The 25,338-nt window shown below is 43.5% G+C and overlaps 1 protein-coding gene across 2 annotated transcripts in view; it reads left to right on the plus strand.

The window, feature by feature from the left end:
• The window catches only part of LOC116399690 (protein phosphatase 1 regulatory subunit 29-like), a 197,707-nt gene extending 173,857 nt beyond the window's left edge, over positions 1-23,850 (plus strand). For both annotated transcript variants that reach the window (XM_031877026.1, XM_031877027.1), the window contains 4 exons: positions 104-637; positions 991-1,140; positions 1,673-2,667; positions 3,081-23,850. In XM_031877026.1, the coding sequence (XP_031732886.1) occupies positions 446-637; positions 991-1,140; positions 1,673-2,667; positions 3,081-4,623 (2,880 nt within the window). In that variant the 5' untranslated portion in view covers positions 104-445 and the 3' untranslated portion in view covers positions 4,624-23,850. The remainder of the gene's footprint in view (positions 1-103; positions 638-990; positions 1,141-1,672; positions 2,668-3,080) is intronic.
• The last annotated feature ends 1,488 nt before the right edge of the window (positions 23,851-25,338 follow it).

Here is a 25,338-nt window from a genome sequence, read left to right on the forward strand (position 1 = left end):
GCTGAGCTTTTTGGTTTTCCGCGTCTCCTGACTCCATTTTCGGTCCCCCCCTCTCTCTCTTCCTCTCTCTCCCCTGCCCTCTCGCTCTCTCTGTGTTTTATAGGACTGCCTTTCACTGACAGGGACTATTTCCTCATCTGTGTTGTCGAGGCGTGCGGTTGTCGGAGGCCATGAGTAGCTGCTGGGGTGACAGTCTACAAAATCCTTTGACGTGGAACACCTAAAATGGGGACAGGACTTGCCTCCATGCAGCAGGCTCAGCTGTAATCTCCGTGAAGACGCCCTTTCCGTTCACCTCGCTCTCCACTTAGACGTGGCCCACTCGCCCCTGACCTGCAGCGCTTCCTGATTTGAAAACTGCTGCTCGCTCGCTGCCTCCCTCCCTTCAACTCCTTTCTTTTCCTCCTCTCTACCGAGGCCATCTCAAACACTCTTTATCCGAACCATGGCCAGCAGACTCCGCGTGTCCGCCCTGTTCCTCCCCCTCCTGCTCCCTGCACTGTTGCTCCTCCACCTGCCCGGCATGGTGAAGGGGGACTGCTGGCTGATAGAAGGGGATAAAGGCTACGTTTGGCTGGCTATCTGCAGTCAGAACCAGCCTCCATACGAGACCATCCCCCAGCACATCAACAGCACGGTCAGTAAGAATTTATCTACCCGAAGGCCTTTTATACCACCACAGCCACCGCTATTAAACCTTATGCCTTCATGCACTCTGAGCTAAGACATGTCAGCTACAGAGCACATGCCATTAATAGTGATAGTGGCTTTTGCAAAATTGCAAGGGAATCTAATCTTCTGTTCAGTCAGTATAATAATGCTTGTGGTTTATTGTGGGCTTCTGATGTTCGTGATCATATGTTGATTGCAGTGATTGCTATGACAGTGACTGTAATACAATATTGAATAAAGAGTTTAGGTTCTCCTCTATGGCTGCCAGAGAGAGTGCAAGGCATCACCGAAAATCACCTACTCTCTTGTCTCCCGTAGGTTCATGATCTGAGGCTGAATGAGAACAAACTGAAGGCCGTGCTCTTTACCTCCATGTACCGCTTCACAAACCTTACCGACCTCAATCTTACCAAGAACGAGATCAGCTACATCGAGGACGGGGCCTTTGCTGGACAGGCCAACCTCCAGGTCTGCAGCCCGGAATACAACTCTGTTTTCATGTATTTCTTTATCACTAATTTAAAATCATAGTAACGTCAAACAATCTCCTCAAGCCATGCTCATACATTCATATAAATGTTGTGTATTATATTGTGTTGCCTTTATAATATATATATATATATATATATATATACCATTTAGGAGTCTGTAGTAGTTGTGGCGTGCAGTATTTATTTTATTATTTATTTAAATTGAGTCTGATTGTATTTACCAGCATGCCAGTTTTTGTTACACAATGCTGTACAATAGTTTGGAGTTGAGCGACAAATATATTCTGAAATCATCCAACCAAAAACTTTTTTTTTACTACCTGTTCATAGGTGGCTTTCCAAGTTTTTACAGTTATAGAAATTTGACTGAATGATGTGTCTAGTTGTGATAAAACATATGCCATGGAGGAGCATACCTTAAGAAAACATCCACCAAATGATAACAATTAGTTGTGTTGAGTCATTTTTAATAAAAATTTCAAGGGATAAATTCTCTCTTTCTGTCTCAGGTTCTCCAGCTGGGCTACAACAAGATGACCAACCTGACTGAGGGCATGTTGAGAGGTCTGGGTCGAATACAGTGCCTCTTTTTGCAACACAACCTTATTGAGGTCATTGCCATCAATGCCTTTTGGGAGTGCCCGAGCCTCAGCAGCCTGGACCTATCTTCCAATAAGTTGGCCCGTCTGGACCCCTCTACCTTCACTGTCCTCAACAGGCTGCTGGTGTGTGAACTAGCAGGAAACCCGTTCCACTGTGGCTGTGACCTCTTCAGCTTCCTCACCTGGCTGGAGGCGTTTAACAACGTCACACACACCTACGACCGCCTCCAGTGCGAAACCCCTCTGGAAATGACTGGTTATCCACTTCTGAGCCCGGTGCCCGGACACGGAAGAAATGCCCGTTACACTCTTTTATCCATGTGTCGGGATGGTGTGATAATTCCAGGGATGACTTCTCAGACACCAGATCAAGATGGCTCAGGCATGGGCTTTGACAACCCAGACCAGGGTCTGTACCACCAACCAACCACATCGTCCACTGCTGACCCAACCTACAACCATCAGATTTCCATGAAGCTTCAAACTGTTTCCCTCTACACCGCTTCTCTAATGGTGCAGATCCCGCGACCATACAGTAAGATGTACATCCTCTCCCAGTACAACCACAGTTTTGGTGAAGACATCAAGCCCCTTAAAAAAAAGAAGGAGGTACTAATTTTGGACAAACTGAAACCGCACACAAACTACACGTATTGTGTGGCTTCTGTAAGCAAATCTCAGCACTACAACCACACCTGCCTGTCCTTTACCACACGAGCTATGGGACCAGAGGACCCAGAAGCCAATCAATCCACAACTACCCACTACATCATGACCATCTTGGGATGTCTGTTTGGCATGGTCATTGTGCTTGGAGTGGTCTATTACTGTCTCAGACGGAGACGCATCCAGGAAGAGAAGCAGAAGGCTATAAGTGTGAAGAAAACTATTTTGGAGATGAGGTACCTGACACATATTGCTGTTTGTTAAGGGAAGTCTTAGGGGCGCCATTATAATCCTTTTTCATGACAATGAATTGTTTAAGTGTCACCGCTACTTTGTTTTGTTTTCATTTGAAATCCTGAAAAGCCTAATTTATTCTAACTTCAAACAATTTTCCTCAACCACACTCTTTGTTGAGGCTTTGGGCCATGCTATTTGTTTTATATTTTCTTTGAGCTTTAATTAAAACAGCAATAATTCTGTCACCCCATGGCATCACTGAGAGGACATGTTATATTGTTCTCAGTATAAGGTTCAACAATTTTGCAACCATGCTGTTGAGCACAATGTGGAAAATGATGTACACAATATGAGATCAGATAATAAAAAGTGAGTGTATTGTTTGTGTTAAAGTTAATCTGTCGTTCTTCAGGTACGGCCCTGAGGCTGCTGCTGCTGTGGCTAATGATCCAGGCGCCATGCAGCGTCTCCAGGAGCAAGCTCACCACCAGCACCACCATTCAGGGGGAGCAGGAGGCAAGCTGCCCCCGTCTGCCGCTTCTAGCACAGGCATGCTCCACGGCTCTGCCAACACCAGTTCTTCCCGCCTCTCCACCTTGCCCCAGGTGGAAAAAATGGCCAGTGCCTTCTCTGAGGCAATGGGAGGCAAGGGCAACTACATGGATGTGAGGACGGCGGGAGTGGCAGGGGAAGGAAGGGAGGGTGGGGTGGGAGCTGTAGGAGCAGTGATAGGAGGGGAAGTAGTTGTGGATAGGCGAGGTGGTGCTGAGAATGGGACAGAGGCTAGGGAGGATTCGGATGACGATGGTCGTGGCTCAGCATCAGAGATTTCCACTATTGCCAAGGAGGTGGACAAGGTGAACCAGATCATCAACAACTGCATTGATGCCCTCAAGCTGGACGCCTCTGCTAATGTTGTAACCACGGCTGACAATGGCAACCCTGTGTCCTCCTCCCAGCCACAAACTTGCATCGCCTCCCTCCCTCGTAACCTCCTGCCCCTCTCTCCAGGCCACCCTGGAGATCAGATCATGGCCTCCTCTCCAAAGGTGCATCCAAAGTCTCACTCCCAGCCTCATCCTCAGCCACATCCTCATCCTCAGCTACATCAGCCACCTCACCCGCATTCAATGGCCCCAGTGCCCCTTGTCATGCCCCTCTCTGAGCGGCCGGGCATCAGCGGTGGGGGGTTCCTCTCCCCTCCTTACCGTGACCCACCCCCAGCCAATGCAGTGCGGCCTATTCAGAGGCAGTTGAGCACGGACACTGCTGTGGTGAAGAACCGTTGTGGTGCCCCGGCTGCGGGTTCTGTCAAGAGCAACAGGGTGTTCAGTGTAGATATCCCTGAGCAGCGCAGTGATCCTCCCAAGTACCCAAACGACAAAGGCAGCCCTGTGGGTTGTGGCGGAGGGGGTGGAAGTGGAGGAGGTGGGGGGTGCAATGGGAATGGGATGGGAAACATAAATGGCGGTGGAGTGAGTTTGAATGGGGGCGGGATGGGGTGTAATAATGGGAGTGGAGGTGCAGGTGTCGGCCCTGGACAGCAGCAGCACCACTTGGAGGTTCAGCCAGACTACCACAGCTCCGAGCACCGGCACTCCTTTCCTGCACTCTACTATGAGGGCGGCAGCGACTCACCCTCACCGGCCCAAAAGGCCTCCTTCCTCAAGCCACTGGGCCGCACCAAGAGGGACGCCACAGCCACCTACTCCCAGCTCTCACCTTCTCGCCACCACAATTACAACTCTGGCTACTCCTCCAGTCCTGAGTATTCGTCTGAGAGCACACTGCGGATCTGGGAGCGATTCCGGCCTTACAAGAAGAGCCCCAGAGAGGAAGCATCGTATATAGCGGCAGGCCACGCCCTGCGTAAGAAGGTGCAGTTTGCCAAGGACGAGGACCTTCACGATATTTTGGACTACTGGAAGGGAGTTTCTGCCCAGCAGAAGCTGTGAGCAGAGGAAGCTAAGTCGAATGCTGTAAGGGAGATTGTGAGGTTGGACTCCAACAGCAGACTAATAAAGAATACTAGATGTTAATGTAGCAAGACGGACGATGATTTGCTCTGAGGTGTCCAGTGACACGGTTCATTCCCCCGGGTGGATCCAGAGTTGAAGAGGTATTCTCTGGGTGATTTAAAAAATGAAAAAGATTCTATGATAATACATTGATATTTTAAAAGGTTGTTTCTGATGGTGGCTGTGTTCACCACAATACTGAGTGATTGAATCACGCTGTTCACCAGACTAGCTGTTACTGGGCACTTTGGTCCTCGCAGGCTACCGTAGGCCCACTGAATCCCGAGCACAGAAAAAGTGGTAACAGGCAATGTCTTCTACCTCATTACTGGTACACTGTAGCACTGCTATCTCACCAGAGGCAGCCCCATTGGCTTAACCCCCCCCCCCCCCCCCACCCCGTTTCTAATCCCATCAAACCTCCTTTCACAAAACAATCATTCCACTGCACCGCCAACACCTGCTCTCCTATAGAAGCATCATTTAGGGAGATAATGAGGGAGGGAGCAGGATGAGGAATTAGGTGCGTTTGTTTTAAAGTAGCCTGAATCTCCCTCTTTGGGGGAGGACATTAAGTGATACTTATCGGGCTAATTGTTCTTCCTGGCAATTAGCCAGTGTACGAGTCGGTCGGGGAGGATGTGTGTCAAGCATGCTTATCGATTTGAAACACCTAACTACATATGTTCACCGGTGTGTGGGCATATAGTTTGTGCATGCTGGTGTGAGTGATTGTGTGTGGGTGGGAGAATGGGGTTGAGGTTGGGGCTGAGTCGCCCATTATTCTCAGTCTCCTCTATGGTTGTAAAGTGGATAGCTTAGTGGAGATGCTTTGCATATAGATAACAGTCAGGTTGGGGAGTTGTGTGTATGTGTGTATATGAATGTTTGGCCCAACCTGCCTGTCTATCCAGATAGCGTGAAGTAAACCCCTTCAAGACCTGCAGGCATTTTGCTCTCCTAGCCCATTTCTTATTTACAGGTGTAGCAAATTTCTTTTGATAAGGGAAGCTATGAGGTAGGAAATTTACATTTCAACAGTGCGAGTCATGCTGGATGGGTTTTGCAGGTTGGCAAGACAGGTGTTAGCTCCTATATTAAAGAACCCGGTAATCACATTTTGGAGTAGCGGCAGATTGAGAGTGGGTTAGAGATTTGCTGCATCTCATTTTGAGCATGCAAGTAGTCAGGAGACAATATACGGTCCTCGTGTCCGCTCAAGGCAAGGTTGCAACAAACTCGAAATATGTCAAATGCTGTCTGCACTACACAGTGAGATACAATTGATGGTAAGCAGGGTGAAGGCCCAAGGGATATACTCTGCCTCCGACTGCATGGCTCTCCACTCAGTATGACCCTTCTTTGCTCTGGGCGGGAGTTTGCTCTGGACCAAAGTGCCCTTCAGAGGTATGATTTCACAAATTTCTATTATATTGGCTTTTCCTTTCCAAAATGGTTAATATAGACTAGTGTAGCCCTAATGAGCAAGAACATAATTGCTTTGGCATTATTTTGGTTTATTGTGTGACTTTTGGGTTTGACTTCATGGTTGTATTAATGAAATCTGTGAAAAGAAATAGGAGCAAGGCTTGGTACTATTACAAACCAAACAAGAGCTTTGATATGGGGAGTTTTCTTTTCTCACTTGCATTTATGCACAGAGTGTTCTCGTACACAAGAGGAACACATGCTTTAGATTGTCAAAAAACACAAGTACTTCTCATTTATGTAAATTATCTTCATGCACTCACTTTGCACCAACATCCATGCTGTCAAAATATAAATGTCAGCTGGCCGTCTTTGTTTCTTTTTCTGCCCACGACTCCTATCCTCGCCCCTGCCATCCTGACCTCTCTTTCTGTAATGTGATACATCTCAATTGAAATAAGGTATGAATTCAGTTTTAAAATGTCTAATTAATTCATTCCCCTCCGTGTTTTTTCCCCTGCCTGCCACCTCTGTCTAACTTAATGGGGTAAATTAATGAGTAATTTGCGGAGGTTGATGCCATAGCATCGTCTGAGGTCAGAAAAGCGTGCTGATGTTATTAACTCTGCCAGACTGGAAGCCTGATTGAAATTAATGACGGCTGCTTTTTCTTTCTCTTTGTCCGTGCCTCGCTCATTTCATTCTTAACCAGGTTCCACCTCCTTCTGTTGCCTCTATCTCTTGTAGACTGTAGTGATCCTCAGTAAAACAGACAGAGAAACTAATGCATCACCATGAGTGTGCAGGTCATGAGTAGGCGAAGGTGAGCTAGTCTGGGATCTAACCTTCCGGGCATTATTTTTTCTCTTTGGAGTCAGATCGCTCATGAAGTACCAGTCTGCCAGGCCTTGAAGTCATGTATTTCTATTTGATTTTCCGCGGGCAGAACTCTGATATTATCGTTGTGACAGAGCATGGATTCACCTGCTGTTTGAGGTGCGAGTTTGATGCGGACAGCGTGAGGTGGCATTTACTCTTTGACCTCTAAAGATCTCAGTCTACAAAACGGGACTCTATTCAGCAGGTCAGTAGATCTTTCTTTTGTGAAGTAAAATAAGACAATAATGTTCATGTGTATAAAGAGCATGCTTATTGAAATTTTGACCTAAACTGTATATTATATTTTTGGAGTAGAACGTATTTCCACCAAAAGCTGATCACAGCAAGGTCTGTTACCCCTGCTAACCAGGATATCATTCTTTAATAATAAAGTTTCATTGCTGTGAGAACACAATACCTTCACCTCCGCTGTATTAGCGTAGTGGTAGAAATCTCAGAACCTGGCCGTATAAAATGGAAACTATCTGAACGGCTAGATACCTCAAGGGGTAAAAGAGAAAATATGTTTGTAATTTGCACCAACCAACCATTTCATTATGCAGTAGTGATCTAGTCACTCTTTTTGCTTCTGCTTTTTGTTATTCCATATTTTGTTATTCCATATTCCAATAATGACTCCCCTCTGACCTCTCTATGTCATCTGTGGCAGCCTATCCAATAGACCCATCAGCGTTCACAATGGGATGTCGAAAGTGCATCATTACTCTGCTATCGGATCGATAGAACTTAATTTGGGCAGGTAGGACCAAATACAAAAACAGAGCAATCTCCCTTGGGCGCTCAGTTGGACAGCTTTCACTTTTTTATAAAGAGCCCGGTTTTCTATTTTGGCCTATTGTTCAAATTCCACTGGCAGCTCTCCTACGTGTTAGGTCCAAGGAATCTCCAATCAATTAGTTTTAGATTAGTACCACGGGCTATAAGAGGTGAAAGCTTTTTTAAAATAATGGCTTCATTTGGAAGAATGGGGGAAATAGAGCCGAGGTTACCTATGTATGCCCCAAAGGGTTTTCCCTAGATGTAGGAAATACCATTAGCTCAGTTATTCATAAACAGTGTGTCCAATTGTCATAGATTTGCTAGAGAGCCTTACTCATTTCTATCCAATGGTCCAGTGTTCGTATTTGAACCCTAACACTTTTATTTCAATCTATACACTCAAAAACAGATTTTACTCTGCTGTCCACATGATTGATTTTCTAAAGGAATATGTCACTTCTATAGTACAACACAGCCAAGCCTTGCTCCTCTTCCTCAGTTCATATATATCCTTTCCTTAGTATGTATTCATCCAGAGAATATATTGTTCTCACTTGACAGCCAATGAGAGGAGTCTGACTCCAGTCCACAGGGGCCAGAATCCACAAATTGAGACTGACGGATGTACAGTTACTGTACCGTAGGGATTGCCTGTGTGTCTTCCCTCCAGTCTGGCCAATTAACAACAATGATGAATCAATATGAAGCAATCTCTGGCAGCCCCAGGCTTCCAGAGGAAAACATAACCGGGAACAATTGAGACGCTACGACTTGTGGCAGTCTCTGAGGAGTGGAGTCAATCCCTCTCTGTCCAGAGCTGTGAATCCCAGAGGTCCATTGGAACTGGTAATCAGGCATGGTGTCTGCTTTGAACAAAATAATAAAACCATTCAAGGAGTCTCTTGTTTTCCCAACTCGTGGGTCACAGAGAGTCTGCAGAGAAATTTAAGTTAACGTCAAGATAGCGGTCTTTGTGATTAACGGGTACTTTGGGTGGAACAGCTCTGGCGAGTAGGCAACAAGCTTTTTATTAATCGAAGAACTAGTGTAGATAATTTATATTCGCCCCAAGCTATTTCATGTGGGTTTTACACTCTTCTAGACAATATTGCTGGCTGCCTCGGGGGACTCATTGCTACAAGTTTGGTTTCTAATTTCAGTTTGGGCTTATTGAGAAACAGAAATTAATAGTCATGGAAAATCACACAACCCTCTCGATTGCCTGCTTTTGGAGTTGCGCTCAGCGCAAACCTTTGGCAGAGAAACTGTATACAACGCAATGGTTCCCTGGGAATGGCAGTGAGTTCTCTTTGCCCCTGTTTAATTAAACTTGTGAATCCATACGATAAGGTCTTCAGTGGAAACATGGACTTTGGTTTAATGCTGTAAGCATGAAAACACTGTCCAAATAGAGGCTGGCTCCACACTTGCAGGAGCAAACCCAGAAGCATTCCTCTTCCTGTCCCCAAATGCCCCTTGCTCCCTCACCATTAACACGTTAACGGTGCATTGAACCTGCTCTGCTGTTAACATATCTTTGTGTCACATCTCTTGGAGTTCAATATTGGTACAGAAAATGGGAGTCTTGGGACAGAAGTTATGCGATAAAGGGAATCCAACAGAATGTCCCTAGAATTTTGATCTCCAACTTTACCCCGGTACATTTATCTCCCCTTGTTCTGCAAAACAGAATGATATATTTATGTTGTAAACCTGTAAAATATACTACCTTTTTACATCAGATACATTTCAGAAGCTGCAGTTTGGTGCAATTCGAAGATACATATTTTCGTGTGACAGTCCTTTTTTCCACTATCGGGGTCAACAGGGCTAGCCAGGGCTAAATTCACATTACAGCTATTGCATTGAAAATGTTCTCTAGCATCCTGCTGCTCTTGGAGAATAGTTATCAGCAGTTCATTTTACATAATGCATTTTCCAATGCCTTACAAAGACAATAATAAGGCAATTATTGAACATGCTAACCCAGTTATGGTACAGGACTCGTTGTGGAAAAACGGTATCTTCAGTTTTTAGCCAGTAAGTAAGAGTCAAACAAACATGAAAGGACAGCTGCTTTATTTTTGGAGGACTTGGGCTGTCATGAATTTCGATAGGCAGAGCCAAAGGTCTAAGAGGCGTCAAAGTCAGGCACAGAGAATTCACATTATGAACTGAAAAACACAAACTGGCTGGAGTTAATGTAACTGACCTTCTCAGTTAAGTTTAGCTGCAACTAAACTAAATCTGTAAACAGATTCTAAATGCACATGCAGAACAACATTTTGGTATTGGAAGTGCTCTGCTTTCCGTTTGTGTTCTGAGTTGTACTGATCAATCACGTCTGAGCAGACTTTGGTTGCATGTGGGTAAACGGTCCATGTGGAGAGCGAAAGAGGTGGAATGTATCGGCCGAAATGCACAGTCGGAACCCACCGAAGATTTAGCTTTTCATTGGTTTAAACTTAGCTTATAAACTGGCTACTCCAGTTGTCTCTCAACTCAAACTCCTGTCTTACATCTCAAGTTACTAATTAGACATTAAACAAAGAGCCGCAAACAGAAATAGAAGCATTGGCCTGGATATCCGCTTGCTACACTGGAACCCCAGAAATATAGCTCCTCACAACTACTTAAGCCAGTTTAAGTTTAAATTCAAGTGACCTGGCCTGCCATTTGGTAGCAGTAATGGTACGGCCATGAATGCATAAATAGTCATTGCCTACCTCTGCCACAGAGTATACGTTTTCAGTTCGGTTTTCTTTTTGTCACAAACTTTTTAAAGCATTTTTTGCCGGAATACACTACTCAGTATTCCAGATTTACCTTATGGACATAACAGATACCTTGGCAGAGGTATGCACGCGTCGGCTGTTTTCTACACTTGAACATAGTCACCGGATGGTCACACATTGTTACTCTTTGGCTCTGCCTAAAAGAAAGGACCTTTTTTCCCTTCCGAGATGCTCTGCCCCTGAGTGACGTGTTTGTATCTAACTCAAAAGCTACAGAGGGAATTCAACCGCTAACCCCTACAGTATGAGACCAGCTGAGCTGACCTTGGCCCTGGCTAGTTTCACTGGCTCTGAAGAGGAAGCAGGACTTTGATTTAACTGCGAACATTGCCGTCTCTCTGCTGGTGAGGTTGAGTCGTTTATTTGTCCGTTCATTTCCGGGTTGACCTGATCCTTTGATCCTTTGACTCACAGTCAACCGAATGGCAAAGACTGACGACGGAGGGAGTTCCCTCATGGATCCAACACACAACAAAAGTGAAGGAGTTTCTACCGGAGGCCAACTGTGACAAACGCACACTAATGTAGAGAATCAATGAATATACTGTACGTGTTTGAATAGATTAGAGTTACACTATATGGACATGAAATGTGAGAACACATACACCATATACCCTCCCATGCATAACTAAGTATACATAACAGACACACACACATATACACACATTAAACAAACCACAATGACACCTGCCCACACACAATATGGACTGAATATTTCTATCCACGTTTACAGACACAAATGGTCTTAAAAAGTGCCAAAAAGGCAAGTTTCATGTGCAGGCGGAGTGGAACCAAACATCTGTAGAAATGAACTAAGTGTCTTTACGGGACTAAAAGCCTAAGTGTATTTCTTTTTTGTTATGTATTTATTTCTCTGTATAATCAATACATTCTTCTGCTCAACTGTTTTCATTTTCAGCACTATGGTTCCCATGATTTGTTCAAAACTGTTATCGATGTGTATGTTAGAATGAAATTGCTCGTGGTGAATGTCACATTTGGAGTTCTCATGGGTTCTTCTGATCTGTCTGACTTCAGAATTACAACTCGAGGGCAGTCACACATGTTCAATCACATCTAACAACAACGGAAGAAGCTTTTGCTTCGGGGACATCTCGTATTTAGATCAGCTGACAGCACAATGTTTATCCAACTAGTAGAACCGTATTTAGATGTGAATATTTAGGATTATATCAAGTTTTTAGTCAACCAAAGTTTTGGATTTAAAAAGAAAAGAAAAAAAAGTACGTTCCCATACAATGACACTACATTTTTTCGGGGGGATTACGTTTGCTTTTGACTTTTCAAATGAGTCACTGGAGGTCCACATAGAGGTCAGGGTGGAGGACGGGTAAAAAAAATCACAGGGCTTTCGCCTGCGGGAAGCAAATACTTTGAGTTTTTGTTTTCTATCAATTTCGTAATCACTCAGGTTAGTTAGTTTTTTTTACCAAATCTAACAAAGTAGTTTTGTAGTGTGCTTTGATTCAATGAACATCAACCGCATGTGTGTATGTGTGATTGAGGGAGTTTGTTTTGACTGTCGGTTCGGTCGCGGGAGTGACGGCTGGGTAGTGGGGATCTGAAGCAATTTCAATTAATCTGCCTTTCAGTCTGCAGGGCTCTCCAATAAGGCCAAGCTCATTCACTTGCTCGCTGTCACTCTGACACACACACACACACACACACACACGCTCTCTCTCTTGCTCTGTGACACATGGATTGTAATTGCATGCTGCCCATTTCATACACACAGTTCACTGGCACATACACACTGAACGCAAACAATCAGAACAAATACACAATTTCATGTCTCACACAAGCACTGGTTGTAATTACACACTATCACGCGTACACACACACACACACACACACACTGTTCTCTAACACAGGAATATTGTTTCATACATAATTTCATCCCTATTCAATGCATGCACCCTCCTCCTGGCTGAGTGAATTATTCCCTTTCTGTAATGCTTTTACTCCTGCCCCTCCATGCCTGATTAACATTAGTGCAGCAGGTTAACTTGCACTCTGACAACAAGCGCGGTGTGCTGGTTGCCCCAACACCTGCCCTGCAGCGTGGGGGGGGCCTGAGTCAAAATAATTGTCTGACAGGGACTCCCATAACAGCTGGGTTCAGTGAGTTGAGGGAAAAGAAAGGCAAATGGGAGAGAAAGAGAGACTGAAGAAGATGAACAGGAATGAAAAAGAAAAGAAAGTGACAAACAGATCAAAACTTTTGATGAAGAAGGGTTGAATGCTCCATAGGTCATCTTAATCTCCCACTGTTAAACGAGACAAATCATCATCCACCTTTTTAAGTCCAAACTTGTATTTTGGGTTTATACGAGAACATGTTTGCATGCTTTAATGTTAAAAAAAACAAAAAACTAAATATTTTTCTGGCTCTGTTTTAGTGCCTGTCACTTTAAGACCCCCTCCCACAAAACCCAGTCTGCTCTGATTGGCTAGCGAGAAAAATACGGTGCACGTTAGCAAAAGTAGTTTTCAAACAACGTGTCCTTGTTGCTTGAGATATCTTATGAAAAGTTGCATTTTTTGCTCCTTTTCCGACAAATGTCAAAGGAAAGAACTTAACTAAATTTAGGCAACAAAAGGATTTGGTTAGTTATTGGAAAAGATCGTGGTTTGGTTTCAAATAATTATGGAAGTGGATTTGCTCAAGTACAGAAGTTACATGACAAATAGATGGGGGTTGACTGACTGGTTTGTCTTATTTCACAGTTTTGGAGTTGGTAGTCAGTCCAGGTACCCAAACGTATGTGCACAAGCACTGAAAAAGTGAATTATTCCACAACTTGTCCCCTTTAAATCCCTTTGTGTGAACGACCTTGCGCGAGAGGCACAACTGTACACAGTAAGTACTGCAGTTTGACTGGCTGACTGGGAGTCAAACGTGTCCTTGAGCAAGGCACTGAAGCTGAAAGCATGCACCGGGGTCAGACTGTAGCTGTATCCCAGATATGATTTCAATATCCATAACGACAGACATTTAAAAATAAGACTATTTTAAGTTTGATTTTTGTCCGCAGTAGGCTACCCACCAAGAGACAAAAACCAACAATGTGTTAGTCAGTGCAATATACGCTGCCGTTTAACATTAGCTGTTGAGTTAATTTATTTCAGTGACGATGTTTAGTTAGATGTCTGTCCTGCTCATATAAACTCCTGATTCCTGCCCCAGTGCATCATCTTTTTTCTCGGGTGTGGACTAATGCCTTTTTGACAGCTGTTGATTCTGAGTAATACTGTCGACTCCAAACAGCTGGAAACGGTGTTTTACAAAAGGCACGAAAGTGTGTGTGCATATTTATTTGATGGGGTATCATTTGAGTGGGTGAATCCCAATGGGTGGCATACCACGATGTGGCCTCTAGTGTTTGAATCACAAAGCTGCCTTTGTTTTATTGTCCTGGTAAAATAATAGCGACATGAAACGGGAACGTTTCCCAGACAAATCCCTGTTAGCTAGCGGGGAACCCAAGTGCTGGAAACTTCAGAGGACGTCCCAAAAGTACAAAGAAAAAGGACAGCGTGATCCAATTGTCTGACAACAATTGTCTGCTTTTGCTTGTTGCCCCGTGGGGGGGGGGGGGGGGGGAGAACACACGCTGCAAAAGGTAATAAACATCCAAATAGTGAGAGTGGTAGCAGATGTCTATAGGGTCTAGAAAGCATGTGAGAGTGCACGTGACTGTCCTGTTTGTGCATGTGTGTTTCTCTGGGTTCGACTGTGCTGATGTTCCTTGTCTAACTTCTTGTTACGTTGCTTGGATGACATTTTGTCTCCTCACTCTCTCTCCCTTGAAACATTACTCGTCTTTTATATCAGTGATTTACTTGTATTCCACTGAAATGATGTTCTTGTGTTCATCTGGTTCTCACAAAATGTGAAGGTGGAAGCAGCAATGAGGCTGAGAGGAGTGTCCGGTCAAAAATCAGTAATCTCTGTTTTCTTTGACGACTTTTCCCCCCATATGGTTGTTCAGGGTCTTCCCCAGGAAATGTGTTGGCAGAGGGAGTCAGGGAATGTACAGTGTGATCGATCTGACACGTCTTGACACCTGCAACGTGAAATATGTTGACAGATCACAAACGTAGCTTCAACACCTCTGACACGAACCTGGTTGAAAGTCCTGTGTTTGTTTGACCCAACCGCCATAAGAAGTCTTTTTCACCCTTTAAACTCCACCATTAGCTCTGAGTGTTGCATATTCATGTGGAGTCATTTAAAATGAGCGTCCACCGCTACAGAGGATGATAATTGACTCTCCATTGGTTTTGGCGGAACAGTCAAGGTTGCTAGGTAGCAGATAAGAACAAAAGGCTGTCATTAACTGCCTTCTGCCGTCATCGTATTGGGAAAAGTGCTGGATGGAGGATATTGCTGCGGGACGGAGACACACATCCAAATATACATACAGGATGTGTATACGCACTCACACACACACACCTAATAAGTTAATGACCTTTCTACAACAGCATCTATCAATTCGACATCAGAGGAAGCATCAGAGTGGAGATGGAGTGAGAGGACGGCAACAGGGAGAGATTGCACAGAAAGATTTAAAAATAATGGAAATCCATTATAAGAAATAACTCATTTTTAATAATAATAATTAATGACTATTATTACATGGGCCATGCTAAGAGTTTCACATGAGCCACAGTAAGGATGTGTGATTTTCTTCAGCCCGTCTGGCGTCAAACCTGTCTGGACAGCCATGAAAATGTCAGACTGGAACCTCAAAGAGGCAAACATCAAAGGTCTCACACCCTGGGGGAACCTGTCTCATTGAAATGTGTCTCCGCGCAATGAAATGTGAGCATCATTACATTTTACAGTCGGAAGGCTAATTTCGGATGATTTTCTAGAAAATGGCTGCCTCCGGCCAGTGATGTCATCCTCCATCAGCTGCGGTCCGGAGACATAATCTGCATGCTCCTCCTCCTCCGACTGAGCGTTTGGATCGTTTGCTTTGATAAGACGAGCGCTCTGTGTTCGTGTGCTGAGCTCACTTTCATCAAACGCAGCACCGCTGCCGCCGCTTTTTGTTGGCTCTGATTTAAATAATTACCTCACTAAACAAGCAACAGCGTACATCTGTCTTCTCATAAACCCATACTATGTGAAAGGCAGCCTGATTAAATGGGCAACTGTCTTTTCTTTTACAACCCTCCCAGGTAGGAACCTGCTCGATTAAACACAAAGCAATATCTGGCTATTATCTTCTGCGTAACCCTCCTGATTAACAGTGGAGCACTCTTCAGGCCTCACTTTACCCAGCTGGTCTTGTTGTCCTGACTCTACCCCCGTCTCACCATGACTACTAAGACGCTCTCAAGTTGTTGAAGTGAATCATCGCTTATTAAAGATACAGTTGTCTAGCACAGCCCGGTGTCACTTTGTGGCTGGATGAAAGCGCAATAAAACCTTTTAGCTGGAGCTCAGAGAGAGGACGTTAAGCCCCCCCAAGAATCGTGTTCTTGGCTTCCAGAGGGGGGGTGGCTGCAGTGTGTACCAACACACACACACACAGGTTTTCTTCGAGCGATTCTGTTAAATACTTTACCGCTGCCTATCCCACTCCCACAACTTGATTAAAATCTTCTCACTTCATGTGCAGCAGTTACCGTTTCAGAGTCTGTGATGCTCCGCTTCATACTCGAGGAGGGCTGATGAGGCGGATATCGGAGTAAAAGTTAAGGACTTGTGTCGAATTGCTGTGGAGAGGGAAATGAAAGGACAGGAACCACAGATGCGGTTGGAAGAGGAAGACGTAGAAGAGGTGTATAGACTGAAACACAGAAGGAGAAAGGAAGAAGGGTTAGCTAAGAGCTTTAGCTGATGGAATGACAAGAGAGCTAGGGATCTCAGACGCTGTGGTGTACGACACGACAATTTCTTAACTAATTTGCATGCTATCACAACGCTGTTGCTTCTCATGTGTCAATTCACGCCATTTAGTACAATTGAATCTGTATGGACTGCATTGTGAAACTAGCCGTTTGAATATGCTGCGCTCAGAGCTGATGACGTAGAATGAGCAAAGAAGAGTAAATGACTCAATATAAAAAGGTACGAAAGACTACTTATGGTGAGCAGGTCAAACAAACACAGGACTTTCACCCAGGAGAACGCTGTTTGTGTCCTGTGTGAAACCAAAAGTCTTCACTTATGTTGAAGTGACGTTTGTGACGTGTTTGTGCAGTCAGGGGGACGAAGCTAGCGTTTTCTTTCTTATATGTTAAATACAAAAGAGAATTTTTTACAATACGTTCCTACTTTTGTTGTGTTTAGTGAAGCATAATCTGCATTGACAGCTGTTTAAATCACAGAAATATGTGTTTGATTTTCCAACTAACTTGCCAAACACTGGAAATCATGAAGTAGTTTGAAATAAAAACTGACCTTTTCTCATGTAGGTATGAGGACTTGTTGGGAAATACACACATACATGCCACACTTCTAAAATGTGCCAGTAATCCTTTGATGATAGTCATCAAAATAAAAGACATTACTCTGGATTCACAGATGAATCCTTTAAATTGAGTCCCAGTGAACAGTAGGAGGAGGGACACGGTGTCAAAGACATGGAAGGACAGGAAAGGAGGCATTGAAGAATCCCAAAGAGGAAAAGCATGTAGGATATTATGAAATATGATAGAGGCAGCTTGTCGTGCTCCGCGGGCAGAAAGGTACATTTAGGAAGCGGAGAGGTGGTGGGTGAAGGCAGAGAGGGGGAATAAAAGAGAGTAAGAGCTTGCACGGGACAGTTCTTTGGAGACAGATGCAATGAGATTTTCCTGAAACAATATTCGGAACGCCACTTGGACGATCATCCACCTCCCCCGCCTTTTCCCCCCAACGCCCGTCTCATCTCTCTCTCCTCATCTGTCACTCTCTCTCACTGCCTCCCTACCATTTCTCCCCTTCCTGCTACCCCCACCTCCCTCACCCACAATCCCCCCTCTCCTCCCTCTTTTGCAGCTGAAATGACACCACGCTCCTGGAGTTTCATCAGAATGTGCCTGGCATCACTGATGGGACCAGGAACCGCGTGTGTGTTGGTCTTACCATGTGCTAATTTATGAGCATATACAAAAAACACAGATAGCACGTTAGTTATCCCTTTAGCGTGTGTGATGTGTAGTCCTAGTTTCCTGCTCTTTACGAGCGTGTGTGGGCGTTTCAGTTGATGCTTTTGGATTTACAGAGTGCCATGGCATGTAATACACAGCTCTGCCCAGGGGCCGATCCGGTCTGCTGCACGGACGCTCATCAGTGGTTCCAGATGTTCGTGGTTAGAGGTTGGAAGGAGATATAGGTTTTTTAAAACGTTATGTTTCTACCTAAGAACCTGTGGAGCTAACATTAACAGAGTACGTTAGCATTAGCACTTCTATGCTACGCTAGCCACTGAAGGTAGCTTTTTACTTTTTAATAATTGTAATAGTGAATGTTAGTTCTACCCGGCTTCACAAGAACAGTGTTGTTCCTTAATTTCATTGTCTTATGTCTGGATCTCCAGGTGATGTCGTGATGAACACTTCAGCTTCTATGTAGACCCGAATGTTCTGTCCATCTCTGAAATCGCTTTTTCGTTATTCTAAAAATTTGATAATATTCATGCAGTGCTAACAAAGTTTCAATGAGGTTCGCTTTGAGTTGCATCGAGATGACTTTGATATAACCTGAAGGTACCTTAAATCTCTCTGTAAAACTGGGGTCAGACATTGTCCTAATGTCAGTTCAAACCCGTTGCAGAATTACAATCCGTCATTTCAGTTTTTATTGAGAAGACATTCTGCTTTTATATCAACAGATGAGAATAAGCAGAGAAGGGATGTGAAAGTGAGCCTAACATGTCTTTTCACAACTATCAAGCATTGTATTGCCAAATGAAAGCCAACTGTCTCAGTCATCATTAACAGTGTCATCAGCCACAGCTATCACCCTTACACCATGCGTTCTCACGTTGAGCTCTGCCTCTGACAGCGCGTGAGATCACATCGTATGGATGTGACAGCTATACACGATACGACAAGAGTGTTAAAACGTGTTGGGAAACCAACAGCAGAACGCCGGCTTGCAAAAAAATGACCTGGCCTGGGGAAAAATTGATCGGTATAAGATTTACACATTATCATTCTCCCCAGCGCACAGATGAGACCCAGTGCTCCCAAAGCCAATTTGCATCGTGGACGTCTTCATAACCAGATGTTATTTTTCACAATTACACTCCATAGTTACAGTAGATTCCTCTCCAGAAGAAAACGCTTAAATGCTTCTCAGACTGCGATCACATCGCTGTGTTTTGCGAGCCGTTGCGTGACCTCAATCATAGAAGCCGAATCAGTCCCGTTAGCCCACATCACCAGCTGTTGCCATGGCGATGGCCCCAGGTGGCACGCCGGTGGACTCCAAATCCACCACATTTTCTCACGCCACCGAGAGATCATCAACATCTCAATCAGTGGCCGACAATAGTCTCTCTGAAGTGATAATTTGATAATTTGCAGAGCGAGCCGATAAACACGTTTCCCGCCCGTGGTCTTGGGGGAGAGTCGTCTCTCTCTCTGCCAGCTATTCACAGCTAATTCTGCCTCTCGAGTGACCAAGACGGACGTCGGCTCTCCCCCGTCGTTCTCCAGCAGTGTCACACTCCAGCCGCCCCCCCCCCCCCCCCCTCATTTCCTCTTTTGTACTTTTTGGCTTTGCCCTCCATCTTCAACAGTGGAACAAGGCAAATCACTGCCAATGCTTCAAACGTAAGAAATCTAATATTTAAAATGTATTTTTATGCATGTAAGCAGATGTTTACTATGGTAATTATCAGAGATGTGGTTGGTCAATTATAACTTCCAGAGAACTGAAGTTGTTTTAAATGGAGAGCACAACAGGCTTTTTTACACCGTCCTCCCCCTTTATGTCGTCTTTACAAGCAGGTTTCTTACAACCCCTACATCCGTTGTTGTGACAAAAGTCAACGTTGACTTGCGAACGTAATTTAAGTTACGCAACAAACGCATTAATTTGAATTGAAAACCATCATCTTTTCCTAAACATACCCAAGTATTTTTGTTTCAATACATAGCGTTAACCACGTGTTTAAAACCATGTGTCACTGGTAGTCTCCAATGATCATATCTGTTGTTTTGGGACTCACAGTTAATCTACCAATTCTGTTGTTCAGGTACGAGATGAACTCATCTGAGTTTGTTCCTTTGACAAAGTTTATGATTATGGATGTGACACATATCAAACCAATGATTGGTTGTAGCTGATCAGGTCGCCCATCTCGCCCTTCTTAAAGCTGGACAGAACGTCTTTCTGCATAAGTTCTTATTGACCACCTGAGAAGACAAATCAAGTCTTTAAGCTGGTCGATGTAGCACTGATGTCGCAGACCCGGTCACTGAAACAGTCCAATTAACGAGACGTGATTAACCCGTCGATCTATTTAAACTACTTGGTCTGTTTGTAACAGATCAGTATGAACCCCCTACAAACTATACATTTTCTGTAGCTCATCCCACGAGAACCAAACACTAGAGTGAGACTGTAATTGCCTTCCAAAAAGACAAACAAGCATTTTCAGATTTGCTGTCTTCATAGTTAACGCATAGCTCCAGTCTCTGAAGTTGAACTCAACCACACTGATCTCATCCCTGTAGCTTTAATAAAGTCACACGGGACTATACCGAACTACAGCTACAAACGCAGCAAAAAATCTTAAAACAGCCCAATAAGTGCCGTCTTTCTGCAGTTAAGTCGAAAAAAGTTAATGACAGCACTTCTGTCTTTATCTGTCCAGGATCATGAAAAGTAAATTTGGACTACTCCTACTAGCCAAGCATGAAAACATCTCAAAACTAAATTTTAATGTTTGAAGAAGTGCTTTAAATCTAATGCAACTGGACTAGAGGGGCGAGGGAGGGAAATAATGAGCATGTAGAGACAGAGAGAGAAGTATATTCTTAATCACCCGAATTACAATGGTTGTGTGTGTGTGTGTGTGTGTGGACGACGGGGGGCTATTACATGCACATTACATTAATGGTGTGCCTGTGTGTTTAATTGAATTGCTCTAATCTTAATAACTGCATGTAACATCATGCAAACGCCATTTTCTGTATGTGGCTGCGCCTGCAGCCGTTTACACTCTCTACACTGTGACTTTGTTGTGACCCCGTACGAGCAGCCCAGTCGCCAGCAAATAAATGTTGCTCTTACACGTTTCTGAAAACCACACTTTATGTTGAACATCATTGTTTTTTGCATTCAGCCAGAGCAGGAGCGGGTGTGAGGGGTCAAACAAATACGAACTTTCAACCTGGAGTTAGCCATTCGTGTCCGTGTGACGTCAAAGTTAAACGTTTTATTTATTACGTAATATTGCTAAGCTGGTTGGGTAACGTTACGTTAAAAAAAGTTTGCTCAGGGTGGTTGTCCTTTATGGACGATAGTTCTGCTGTTACGTTATGTTGACACTTTATTATTTGGTCTATTTTGCTGCCTGAACCGAACCAATCTTTCCAACGTCTTATCCACGTGGCATTGCGCATTTCTGCAAGCGTGATAGAAGGCTGATATGAAACGTATTTATGAAACGTATCGTCGACAACACATTTGTGGGTTTGCAGAAAACGACTGAATGAGTGACGACAGAGTTGCATATGAGTGGAATTAGTGTCGGAGTTTCCCACTGTGGAATAGCACACACACACACACATATGCCAGGTGAGAGACTTTAGGAATCACAGAGTAGTGGTCTTGCCATGGGAGACAGATCAGCTAACTGCATTTTGTTGTCGTGCAAAAGGAGAAACGCACACACACACACACACACACACACACTGTTGGCAATGCCTTGTTGGATGTTTGTCTGCCTTCATTAGCATCAGATTTAGCCGTGTTAACCATCCGACACATAGCCAAACATTTTAGCTCTTTGTTCATCCGCTGAGGCTGTTTAAGTTCGGGGGGGAAACGTTAAAGCATTTAACGCTCGATGGTTAAATGGACGGAGACGGAAAAAAGCAAAATACTGATTTTACTCCTGAGTCCATTCTTTAACACAAGTAAACAAGTACAAATTTAACCATGACAGATTACATTTTTATTGTAATTAGTTTTTACATTTTTACTCGGTACTCATACTGAGGTTGGTTCATTCATCCATCATTTTTCATAACATTTTCGAGAACCACTAACCAGATGTGCCATTAAACTTACTGTCGATATTCATGAACCCCAGATGATCAATCCCTTTGTTTGTCTCGACCATTCTTCATCATAACCACTTCTGCCTAAAAATAGGAAATATCACAGTGTAACAAACAGTCAGATGGACAGATTGCCATTAAATTCCCCGAGCACATTCGTGCTCCCCAGAGGATGAACCATGAAGAATTTGGACAATGCATCCACCCACAGGCCAACATATTGCCTGTAAAAAACAAAATGTCATAATGGAATAACTTACCATTAAAGTCATTGATTACAGTTACAACGTATATTATTTTTCCTCAGGTTAAACTGACTAAACAGGTTTAGTCTGATGAACATAACAGCCTCAAGGGATCATTAGTGGGATGTCATTTTTTAACAATGTTTCTTCCTGTGATTCATATTTTACTAAATTTCATCAACAGATTAATTAATTTGGCAATGTTTCCATTTTCTTTACAACCTCAGATCTCTCTTTTTGAAATAATGAAAAATCATTATTTTCCCATCTCTTACATTAGCCATATACTCAGTTTTATTTTAAATATAAAAATCAGTTTTTGTAGAAATGATCAACCAAGAAAACACTAGTTTTGTGTTTGTATTAATGAGCCCCGAGCTAAAGAATACTGGAGAGACTGTGTCGGGACATTTGCATTTTGCACAAACAAACAGAGAGACAACTGCCAGTCTACATCATTTGTTTGATCAGCTTTTTGTATTTCTATTTTGCTCTGCCTCACATTTTAATGCCACGCTTTTTGTCACTGCCGCTCAACTCTGGACTCAACTCTGACCTGACTACTGTGGATCACCGTCCAAATGTGGAAAAATATTCAGAAACTACTTTGGAGAGTTACAATATGCACCTACAGGCCTTTAGACATAAAGTGTAGTGTTTGTCCTGCCCATTCAATTGAACAGGTCTTGTATCTGCATTTAACCATATTCTCTCTCTCTCCATCTCTTCTGTCTGTTGTTAACTGCCGGCCACAACATCAGCAAATTCCCCAAAATATTCTAAACCTTGTAAGAAAACAAAACAATCCCACACAAATGAAATGATTGTCCCGTGGACACAGAAAAAATTAAACAAAATGTATATTATGAATCCTTTTTATCCTCATTTCAACGTCAAAGTTGTACACTGTTGCCCTGAGAGTTGTTCTTATCAAATACAGAAAGTGGACAAACATTATATTCTACTGATAGTATTTGTGTTTCCATGCTTTTTTTATTTTCTTCTTGTACTTTTTTAACACTCATACTTCTACACGTGTGCCAGATGTTATTAGTTGAGTTTGTAATGTGAAGCGACAGATCAGAGGGGAACCATGACACTGTAAGTGTGACACGCATGACGATGGATGAAATTCAGACAATGAGCTGAAATGTGAATATGGTTTGTCTCCACTGTACTGCCTCGACTAACAGACGGCTGGTATTGTGTAACGTTCACTGACCCGCGTCTGTGGCGGTAGCTATTTCTATCCAGCCTGTGCTCATTTGCGTTGACTGTTGTTCGCTTTACTTTGTGTACTTTGATCTATTTCTGGTGTGATTTTACAGCAGTTTGGTTGCCTGTTAGGGAGGCAGCGTGTAAACTAAACAAAGAAGGCAAACAAACAAGATAAATCTGTGAATTTTGTACAAACTGTAGGAACAAATGACTGTTTTTCTACTGAGCCTGTTATCTCTATATGTTTCTCTGGTGGAGGGGAGGGTGGGAGGAGAGGGGTGTGTGGAGGTGGGGGTGAGACTTTTCTGTAAGCGGTCGGGGAGTGTGCAATGACGACTTGTAATTATTAAGAGAATCCAAGGTATAAAGGTGGAAAAAAATGTCCCTTATGACAAATGAAATAAAGTGTTATATTTGCATGATTTCCTGTATTTTCATGGAGCAGATATTTATGGTTGTGTATACTGAGTTGATGTACATCACATTAATAAGTGTTTATTATGAAAATACTGTCGCTTTCTTCTGTGAATATAAATATACAGTTTTCATAGCTCTTTTATGACGAACTCGAGCTGTCGCTGAATGTTTCTTGTTGGCTGCACTCACTGTCGTCACGCTTTCGTTCCCGTCACGACTCCGCAGTATCTGTCCTCCATCAACGAATGTGAGATCTTTGATAACTCCAAACCGCGCTGCACTCTTTCAAAGTATATTTAGTCTCCAAGACGCTGGATAAGGCCTGTTCCTCTGAGCTTTCAAATAACACCCGAACAAATCCCCCTTTCAACCCTCTCCCATGAGACACAGATTTACATTTCGGAATCAAGGCTTCAAATGCCACCACCTCACGGAAAAACTCTAAATGCATTACACCAGACCTTTCACTTTTAAAAAGGCTGTCATTCAGCTCCTGCATCCTAAGTGGAACTGCAGTATACAAATTAGTCCGACAGCATTGTTGTTGTGTTAATAGTCTTAAAATGCAAAGGCAACCGTGGAAGGTGAAAGAGGGAAAAGCAGCTCTTCATATGAAAGAGGGAGAGTGATGAGGCTGCATTCACATATCCCTTTAGGTAATCAAGTTTCCTTATCGGTTTTTGTACGCCTTTCTACTTTCAAAATAACAACAGCAACAAGTGACAAATGGCTCATTCAACTTCAATTACATCAACATTAAGAGGCATGTTGCATTTCATTGGACCCCCCCACCCCAAAAACAAATACAGCATCACCAGACATGAGAAATAACAGTGATGGTGTTCAGAGCAGTGGGCAAGCCACTGTTGCTTTTATCACAAGAACGAGTCAAAGAACGTCAGCCGACTGATGCTTCGAGTTTGTGGTCGAGGATGAAAGGATGGAAACAAGACAGGATTTAACTTAAGGGTGATCTTGTCTTGTTGATGCATTCCACTGAGGGGAGGGAGAGTGAAAAAATAAGACGTGTGGGGGAGCGAAGTGCAAACTGTAAGAAAGAGCCTAAATATATAAGTGTATCTATAAAAACACACATTCATTTTACAAACATCTAAGGCCATGTTAAGACTACAAACTGCATTAACGTAGGGCTGCTGCACAATCATCACCTTGGATAGCTTCACAACAAACACCTTGGGCAGTTGCACAATCAACAAGCTAGAACAGCGTCCGAGACTCATTGTTCATATCTCATTTTGGAGAACACAATTTAAAAGTAATTAAATAAAGCACCGTTTGATGTTGTCACTACTGCACCAGTTAAAAGATAAGCACCGACAGCGACCACACTCGTGTAATTGCTTTCATATTATCGAACATTAAAACTTGCACCATCATTTTGAAATTGAACTATAAAATGAAACCATCGTGCAAAAGCTGAATTTGTTGAATATGCGGCTCGTGTACATCTGCTGTCTGAACTGCTGTGAGGGTTGGAGAGCTGTGTTGCTGGTGTGAAGCTGCCTGTGGCTGAACGACACCGGCGGCCTGCAGCATCGAACAGAGATAGGCTGCTATAGATGCGAGCACTTGACTCTGCCCTCCTCCTTGTTGGGAACTCATTGTGTTTTGACCTT

The sequence above is a fragment of the Anarrhichthys ocellatus genome, unplaced genomic scaffold (genome assembly GCF_004355925.1).
Source record: "Anarrhichthys ocellatus isolate YVR2014 unplaced genomic scaffold, GSC_Weel_1.0 scaffold124, whole genome shotgun sequence".
Taxonomy (NCBI): domain Eukaryota; kingdom Metazoa; phylum Chordata; class Actinopteri; order Perciformes; family Anarhichadidae; genus Anarrhichthys; species Anarrhichthys ocellatus.